Source organism: Ruditapes philippinarum, unplaced genomic scaffold, assembly GCF_026571515.1.
Source record: "Ruditapes philippinarum isolate M1 unplaced genomic scaffold, ASM2657151v2 ctg7243_1_1_1_1, whole genome shotgun sequence".
Classification (NCBI taxonomy): Eukaryota; Metazoa; Mollusca; class Bivalvia; order Venerida; family Veneridae; genus Ruditapes; species Ruditapes philippinarum.
The window spans coordinates 6,884-16,745 of NW_026866045.1; the positions used below are offsets into that span (position 1 = coordinate 6,884).

General features: G+C 33.8%; 1 protein-coding gene across 1 annotated transcript; it reads right to left on the reverse strand.

The window, feature by feature from the left end:
* Positions 1 to 3,676: 3,676 nt before the first annotated feature.
* LOC132731104 (uncharacterized) lies at positions 3,677 to 9,060 on the reverse strand. The gene is made up of 2 exons (XM_060717218.1): positions 8,849 to 9,060; positions 3,677 to 4,319 (listed from the first exon to the last, which is right to left on the reverse strand). The coding sequence occupies exons 1-2, from the start codon at positions 9,054 to 9,056 to the stop codon at positions 3,691 to 3,693; spliced, it is 837 nt and encodes a 278-aa protein (XP_060573201.1). The 5' UTR covers positions 9,057 to 9,060; the 3' UTR covers positions 3,677 to 3,690.
* Positions 9,061 to 9,862: the final 802 nt, after the last annotated feature.

Consider the following 9,862-nt stretch of genomic DNA (forward strand, 5'->3'; position numbering starts at 1 on the left):
GTCAAGGTCACAATGACCTTGTAAGTAAAAACGGTTTCTGATCAAAAACTAAAGAACGCTTCGGCCTAGAAACTTCAAACTTGGCATGGTGATTGGTCATGACCAGCAGATGACCCCTATTGATTTTGGGGTCAAAGGTCAAGGTCACATTGACCTTGTATGTTAAAACGGTTTCCGATCAATAATAAGAGAACCCTTAGGCCTAAGAACTTCAAACTTGGCATGGTGATTGGTCATGACCAGCAGATGACCCCTATTGATTTTGGGGTCAAGGGGTCAAAGGTCAAGGTCACATTGACCTTGTAGGTAAAAACGGTTTCTGATCAATTTACTAAAAACGCCTAGGCCTAGGAACTTCAAACTTTGTATGATGATTGCTCGTGACCAGCAGATGTCCCCTATTGAGTTTTGGGTCAAGGGGTCAAAGGTCAAGGTCATGACCAGTAGATACTTTATAACGATTATTAATTGTTTGATCACTGGGTCAGAAGTCATGCATAATAACCTTATCACATGACTAATTGGCTGCTGATAGGGGGCATACATGTTTTACAAACATATCTTGTTTTAACTATGTTTACTTCCCTCGCCAAAAGTGGCAGCCATTTTGGGGGTCACATTGTATATAATATAATTGACAAAGTATGAAAAAAATGATAAATACAGCAGATTAAGGTACTAAAAAATTTGACAAAATATAAATAGGAAATCAATAAAAACAGTCGATTTAGGTGAATTGTCTTTTATACATATGAAGGAATATATATTACTATAGCACCAATATGTCACAAAAACTTTTGAAGATAATAGAATTATGAGAGATTTTTATCTTTGGCTGATGATATATGAACCCCCCCCCCCCCCCCCCCCCCCAAAAAAAAAAAAAAAAAAATGGCTGCCAAGGGAGGTAAAAATTGGTATTCCAAGGGAGGTAATAATTGCTATGTGAAGAAGTTAAATCTTGTGATATTCCACTGGTGATGAAATAGACCAAAATTAATGGAATCAAATCAACAGCAGCATTATTGTTTTTTTGAAAGTTTGTTTTTTTGCAAAGTCCTGGGAACGTGAAACTGTGTACTTTTAGGTTAGTGAAATACTCTCTTTGCTGTTTTGATTTGTATGTTATTTGTGTGTAAGACATGGACCAAATGCCTCAAGTTTTAGCAAGTACTATGTTAGAAATATTTAGGTACTGGTTTTCAATATGACCAAAGTTTTTTGTTGTGTTATATAAAGTATAGAAACTAAATTAATGTTACATATAGATATAGAAACATAATGAACTAGGATTTTTTTAAATCCAATCAATTAAGAAATGAAATATTAGGGGGGGCTATACTCTCCAATATTTGATAGTCACAAAACGTATTGTTTAAAAATGCATGCTTTTAATGTATTAGATGTGAGGGTGTTATTATAATTGCTAAATTGTTGATGCTTTACGGAAAAATGAAATAATCTAGTTTATGTATATGTAAGTGTTCATCCCTGCTGTTCTACAGAAATTAGAAACTTCGATGGGAGCGATAGTGACAGGAGAATGTTTCTAATTTCTGTAGAACAGCTAGGGATGAATACTAACATATTTATAGTGTCAAGCTTTATTCTACTTCATTAATATTCACTTTATAACATGACGACCATTTTCAAGAACGCGGTTCTATGAAGCACTATGGAAAATAGAAGGCGACCTATGAACGGAATTTGATATACTATCGACTTTTGTTCTTCTATGAAAATTGACACGCATAACACACATATTATTTTAAGAAATACTGCGTTTTCATTGGATCATCAATAAAGCTGGACACTTAACGTCACCTTAGTGCAATAACGTAATAAGTCCTTCTAAATTTAATAGCAGTTAATCAGTTATTGCACTAAGGTGATGATTAATGTGTCTCTATGATAACGTATTTGTTTTTTCTGTGATTCTAGGTAGTATTATTACAGGCTGTGATACAAACTAGACCAGAATTATTGTTATACCATTATTAAAATAAATTAGTAAAATATAAAACATTGTTTCTTTTCTTTTATTCTACTTGTTCAGGATTTGAAAATAATGAACATTATATGCTTCAGAATTGTAAACCTCCTTTAAGAAAATAGGGTGTCTGTGTATTGTTTTCACTTAGTTTATACAAATTTATTTTAGTTTGATTGTGTAGGAAGCTGTAAGCTTATTGAAACACTCCTGTATCCATTCCTGGAACCAACCCGTGCTAAGCAATGAATGTATAGTTTCTTGTTCAAGAAAACATTCTTTATCCACATGAAAAATATACAAGTTAATTTTACAATAATAGTAATCATCACATTTATAAAATACTAAAATTTCTAACTCTTAAAACTGTATTCTTTCTAGTATTGGCAAAGATAATACAGCCATGCATACATCTTTACTAAGTGTGGTTTTAAGGATGTCTACAGCAAAATGGGTACATTGAATAATATAAAATGGCACACAGTTATTGTATTACCGGATACAGAGTAGCGGTTATATATAGGGATCACTTCTCCGTCGTCAGTCTGTCTGAACAAACATTTGGATATTTTTGTGGCTAGAGAAACAGTAGGTAACTGTACTATTCATTCCGTAGTGTTGTGTGGCTTTTTTCTCTTAGGTGGCTTAAAGAACAATAGAGTAACCACATAAGTATCCAGTCTGTCCGACTGTCACAAAATATGTCTGGACTACTCAAAAACTATTGGAGTAGTTTCATCCAAACTTTACAGGAATGACCAATACCTAGTCAAATTATACATATTGATGGCTTTTTCCATTTCAAAGAATTTTAGCATACCTTTTTTTTTCAAAGAAAAAAAATAGAGGTATTGTTACAGTCATGTCAGCGTTGCCGTGGTTGTTGTCCTCCCCCCAAACTTTAACGTTGATCATAACTTTTTAAGTTCTTGGTGTATTGTCTTCATACTTGACCACAACATTGTCCGAACTAGCAGACTATCGTATATATCGTATATAATGGCCGACGGGTAGTGAGTTTAAAGCAGCATGCCTCCAAGTCCATGCTAATTTTCATGAATCATGAACATTTTGAAAAATGTATTTAGAAGTAAAATACGAGTATTGTTAAGTGAACTAAGAAATAATTTACACATTGCAAACGGCACTTACAATCCATGTAAATTAACAGTATAGAAGTCAAGATATGCAAAAATAGCCCTTACTGCGTTAGTCATGCAGTAGAAATATGGTAATAAATACTGCTAAATCAGTCATTTAACGCACGTAATGTGTAAATTATTACTTGAATCTTGAATGTTTTCACTTTTCTTGAAATCTTAATACATTTTTCTCAAGTTTGTTTTTCACGAAACACTTCGCTTATCTGAAGGCATACAGCTTTAACAGTTAACATAAGTACCTTAGAATTCACAAGATATGTTGATTTTTTTATTGATACGGAGCTAAGATACGTTAACAAGATACATTGACAATAAATCGCAATAACCCAGCAGTTTAAAAACGGCGTTATTTGTATTGTTTTAGCAATTGCGATTTTACTGCAATTCAGGACAGATAACCCTTAGTCCTTAGATATTCCTTGGTTATATTCGCAGTTCATGTAGGCACTGCAGGCATAGGTGTATAACATACTTTGTCTTTGTCGTGCTTTAAACGTTACTTAAACCTTCCACAAACCAATAGCAATATTTTATCATTCATTTTGAACATACAGCACAAGTCAGTTCCCTTCCGTTTACGTAAGGCGGACACGGAAGTGATCCACAACGTGCCTCGACAAAATATAACAATCTTCCATTCTTATCAGATGAGCCGTTGGGAAGAAATTCTGGCCCACTATCAAGGCAAAGAAATTCGCTTGCGTGATGTGTCTCGTGATCACTCACAAGATACCCGCTGTATTCCAATGTCCAACCATCATAACATACGTTCCTACCAGGTAGCATCAGCATATTTGATCGCTTTGTCGCACATACACAGCATGGCACATCGTGGTTATGCAGGGCTTTTCCAAAGAAATTATTCATGTTTCTTTGATGCAGTTCATACTCAACTCCCCATACAGTACCAGACGATTGCTCCGCATCTTCATAAGCACCCCATATCGGTTCGTCAGGCAGACATAGATAATTAGACGCGCCGGCTTTGTCATAACGCGCACCACCGGCAAAACCTTTATAGACAAGCTCTGTTCCATTAGCAGGACACTTTGTCCTTCCCCAACGAACATACGAACTTTCAGAGCTCCCACGCAAGCATTTGGCCTCTATCTTATTCAAATTGTCCTCCACTGCTTTAACTGCTTTTCTGTATTCAGCATTTTCATCTGCAGAAATCAAGAGAATGAAATTATTAAAAAAATAATTCTTTAATTTTTATATCAGTTTTTTTTAATCGAAAAGGAATGCATTACGAAGACAATTATCTACAGTTTTCTACGGATTTTAAATTTTTAAAGGGATTTTAAACATCGTTTTCTTTTCATCTTTGATTTTTTTCTGTCAAATGTTAATCATTAGAATTGTACAACCCACATTGTTAATAAGCACTAAGAGGCATTAAAAACGTGAAATAATGCATATAAAGCATCATTTAAATAAGGATTTATTATATTATAAGAATAACAACAGGGTTTGTAATGGATACAGATAGAGTTTTTCTTCAAAAGTGTTTTCTTACGTCTGCAAGAAGACAGTTTGCTAAGATAAACAAATTGTCCGAGGCGAAGCCAAGGATAAATTGTTGTTTGTCCTAGCGAACTGATTTCTTCTCGTCTGTAAAAAAACAGTTTTGAAGAAACTACGAGTAGCTGAATCTGACTTATACGACGTGTAAAGAACAGATAAATAAGTAGTAATAATAAACAAATAGAGTTGAAAATCAATGAACTCGTATGTTCCTTGTAAGTTAAACTATAGAAAATATTAACATGGCCATTAGGCAGTGTTTAGTATAGGCAAATCGCACGGAATTTTCGTGCACTTATTTCATCGGACGGTATCTGCTTTCATTAATTACACACATGTTAAAATGTTCAACACTGAAACCGACTGTGAACATGTATTGCGTCAATGATTAATTGATACAGTTTTGGACCTCAAACTTGGTAAGTTTTCTTATTCGCATGCTAAACGTATTGTAATAGGCCGTATCATATGAAACAGGCAAACACTACATATGAGAAAATTATGATGGCCTGCCAGCAGTTTAGTTTGAACACATTTATGCAATGAATCAATATAATTTAGATGATCAGATGATAAGAGAATTATATAACTTTTTCTGGAGCTGTTTGAACACACAACTCATTTGTATTCTTTTTTGGCGGGTGGTAGTGGGGCGAAGGGGAGGGGTAGGCAGACACAAATACTGAGGCTCTGATTCCGAAAATTGTTGTCCAACTGTTACGAGCCAGGCGTAACGAGAAAGAAAAGCCAGCAACAAACTTGTAACAATAACAAATTTATTACAGAAAAATTATTAAAGAAAAATAAAATAACAAATTATCTTTTCAAATACCTGAAGTCCAAATAAAAATTACAAATGTCTAGCCTGATCCTGGAATGATCCTTTTTCAATAGCACAGTTAAATCCAAGTTAAATCCAAGAACACTTTAGAATAAATTCCCACAATAAAATCCACAAGAATAATTAATAATCCAAGCTCCAATAAATCACTTAATTTCCAAGTTGAATAATACTCAAAGATCACTGATGACTTAAAAGATAACTGATGACTTAAAAGGTACCAGTAATGAAAAATGTCACTTTATATATATTAACTTAGAAAATTCCAGAAAGGTCTATTATGTTCTCAAGTAATCATAATCTAGCAACTTCAACAATAAAGAACATTCCAGAAGTTTCTATCTAAATATAATGCATGAGTTCTCCACAACAGTTAAGAAAGCTCTAGTAAATACATGTAGTTAATGTTCTAAAAATAGAACAATGATAATATTGGAAATACCAACTGGTCAGATATAAATTATATACATGTAATATGTTGCATACATAACACAACATAATTATTAAATTCATATTCCGATGAACTGGATTCCTTCTCGAGTTGCGCAATCAAGTTCGCTCAAACTTTCCTTACGTTGCTATGGTGTCCTGATTGCGGCTGTTAAAATATATCCTGTTAAGATGATCGACTAAATATCTTGTCTCTTTAGCTCGACTATTCGAAGAACAGATAGAGCTACTTTGTTCACCCAGGCGTCAGTGTCGGCGTCAGACGTCGGTTAAGTATTTTCATCTTCAAAACTACTGAAGGTACCGGGTTTAAACATCACACACTTATTTTGATAGTATAATAGTATACATGTAGGTCACTACTCTAATGTGGATTTTGACAGAACCATGTCCTTTTTCATCTACATTAAATCTACATACATTTTTGTAACACAGACTTTGAATTGGATTTTGCCATTCATGAAATGTGCATAAAACTTTGCAAAAGATTTTACTTCGTCTTCAGAAATCTAGCACATTCAAGGTAGATATTTTTTCTGTTATCGTTTCTATTTTTATTAACAAATAATGGTAGCGAAATTTCAGAGTCTAATGCTGTTAATTGCAAATGCTGAAAGTAGTCCACTTTTTTGAAGCGGTTACTTCCCTTCATATGTACACTAACTCCGAAAAATTCAGGGGAGATCACTGCGTAAAGATGGTCAAAGACAGGCACATTAATTTTCAAGCAAAATAATTCCCGAATGGTCGAATATTTGTAATATTGTTTTATTGTATTTTCTGATAAAAAATAAGTAAAGACAAAGCGGACATTCAATCTCTGACACAGAAGTTTACGACGAACCTAACAAAAAGTAGTTCTCAAAACAGCTTAAAACTAGCGATTTAAAAGAAAGAAATATTTTTATTTTGTTACAAGTATCCAACAAATTACAACGCATTCAAAGTTTAAAAATAGCGTTGGCTTATAGAATTGTCAATAAATGCACACTCACAAATTACGCGGATGAATATGATCTTATCAATGAAAATACTATTTTTAGCGATGTCGATTACCGAAGACTACACAGACCGAGTAGTGGAATATATAGATTCTACATGTTGGACTGTTTGGGCGAGAAGATTTTCGCTAAATTAACTACTTCAATTTTAGATAACAGATTTATCCTGAACAAAATACCTCGAAATTAATAAGGATTACAAACCCGAAATGCAATGGAAGTTCTAAATTTAGAATGACTTGATGTTATTCAATTGTTGTCTGTATAACTTCTCCGTGGTGCAGTGGTAACGCGCTCGCTTAGTGAGTGAGAGGTCTGGAGTTCAAATCCCAGTCGAGGAAACTTTTTTTAAAAATTCTTTTTAAAGTGTCTTTGTTAAGGAAAAAATGAACATAAATGATATTTTGATGCTACTCTAGTTATGCAGAATTCCGTATGTATCAAACTCTGGTGCCTTGCAAAATGAATTATAATACATAAAAATAAACTTATACAGGAAAATACATACATATATACAGTACGATTTAGATTGCAAAGATCAGAAAATACCACAGAACTTGCAGCCCTTTGATTCTTTATAAATATACATGCTTACAGTAAGCTCCAGGATTATTTACATCTGTGTTAAACAACAGTAAAAGTCGTTACAAGCCCTAATTTAGAATAATATGGTTTTCTTCAGGCCGTTCACATATAAATTCACCGTGGCTGAAGGGTTTTCGCGCTCGCTTAGGAAGCGAGAGGTAGGAGTTCAAATACCAGTACAGGCAACTCATTTTTTTCAAATTGTTTAAGTCAAATAAACATTGGATTGAATATCAGTGTTGCAATTAGTCTTATAGCCAATTTACTACAATTAAAACGCTGGAAAGCATTGGTGGAATTATACATATAATCTCACAACCTGTACCTTTCTTTCATTTTGAGACCCAAACAAATTCAGCGCCTTCTGTGCTTTGATTGTTTATATTGGTCCTTAAAACATTGACCTGGAAGTGTTATTGCAAATTGTTCCACATTTTTCATTGTGAGCTTTGTTGTTATATGAATTCGGGAATACTTTCACATGGCTGACAATGCTGAATCATCTTAAATATTCTCTTGGAAGAACTTTTCATATTTTTTATAGTAACTTGTTCTGTAAATAAGCTACAGCTTTCATAGGAAATATGCGAGAAATAAGGTTAATAATTGCGATTTATTACGTTTTTATACTCCCTAGGATTTAAGAATTCAACGTTGAATTGCAATTGTTCTAAGAGTACAACGATAGAATGTAAAATCTCGCTACTTTATCTTTATAATACAAAAGGGCGACACAAGACTTTTAGAACCAAAATTTTGCATGTGAATAATTGTCATTCAACTGGCTCAAGCTGGAGCTGCACATTTCAGACTTAAGAAGACACTTTTTGAATACCTCTGCAGGGGGGTATAGTCGTATAAAAGTGCATAATAGCAACCCGGGAACTGAAATTACACCCGAGGCGGGTTTTTTTTATTATTATTATTATTATTATTATTATTCCGAACCAACATTTTTATGTAATTTTTCACCGATTGAGTTTTTATAAGGGGAGAGAACTAGAACAATTTTTCACCGAGAGCCATTCATCATTGATTTTTATAAGGGGAGAGAACTAGAACATTACGTTTTCTATACAGATTACCCGCCCCTGGGGAATATTGCAAAAAAAACCCCCAAGTATTACCATTTCCAAAAATGCTTGGAATCGCCGTTCAGTCATGAATATAGAAGTAATATTTCATTTCTTGCCTTATACCTTTATTGTATGTGGTCAATAACACAATGTGACGTCACATTAGGCTGTGTAGTAAAACGTATATGTAATGTATAATAAAAAACAAAATTTACCTTTCAGAGTATTTATCAATGTATTCAGATCGTTGATGGATTCTTTCATTTTCTTTTGTTCGATTTCCTGCAATACCATTTGATGTAACATCTTATGCTCATAGTCAAATCTTGATGTACATATTGGTTCTTTGAGTCCATTATCCATGGCAATGAAATGTCCATTCAATATCACATAAAATAAACTGATAAATAGTAAAACCGACATTTTGCCCCATGAAACCTTACATACGTCACAAAATGATTTTGTCTGTAAATTAAAAGATAACGTCTTATGAGTATATTAATTCATAAAACAGAAACCTTTTACTGGATTTTGAATGAATTTTGTCAAAAGCGTTAAGATAAAGATAACAATGCAAAATGACCTTTGGTTATTTAACAAGGGCATACATTTTGTTCCGACTCTAAGTCATAATCATCAACAGCAAAGTACATATTTCCGTTCAGGCCATTGTTTATCAACTAGAAGTGATGATCAAAATGTATTTTTGACCTTTCAAGGACAATTTATACAGTTTTTAAGACATAGAAATAGTATGAGGTTTTGATGATATTTAAAATCTCCCACAATATATAAATGTGCCGTGTCACGACAAAACCAACATAATGGGTTTGCGACCAGCATGGGTCCAGACTTGCCTGCGCATCCGTGCAGTCTGATCAGGATCCATGCTGTTCGCTTACCAACCCTATTTCATGTAGAGAAACTGATAGCGAACAGCATAGATCCTGACCAGACTGCGCGGATGGTCGCAAACGCACTATGTTGGTTTTGTCGTGATGCGGCTCAAATGTGAACAAAGACGACAGAAAACAAAAACAATGAAAATGAAAATAATATTTAACACTTTTTAGATATCAAATATATGGCATCTTTGGTAAAATATGAATAGAAAAAATTGGAAACGTTAAGGCATAACTACTTAAGCTGTTATTGTAAAAATATGGCAAGTTTAAGGGGTTTGGGACGCTGAGGGGGTGGTAGTGGTGGTGGGTCGTTGTTGAAACACA

What these genes read in the sequence shown, in the direction of transcription:
- LOC132731104 (XM_060717218.1), bottom strand. Translation starts at nt 9,056, where the DNA reads ATGTCGGTTTTACTATTTATCAGTTTATTTTATGTGATATTGAATGGA. An exon ending in ATTGATAAATACTCTGAAAG is followed by an intron (nt 4,320 to 8,848) that starts GTAAATTTTGTT and finishes TGATTTCTGCAG; the next exon opens with ATGAAAATGCTGAATACAGA.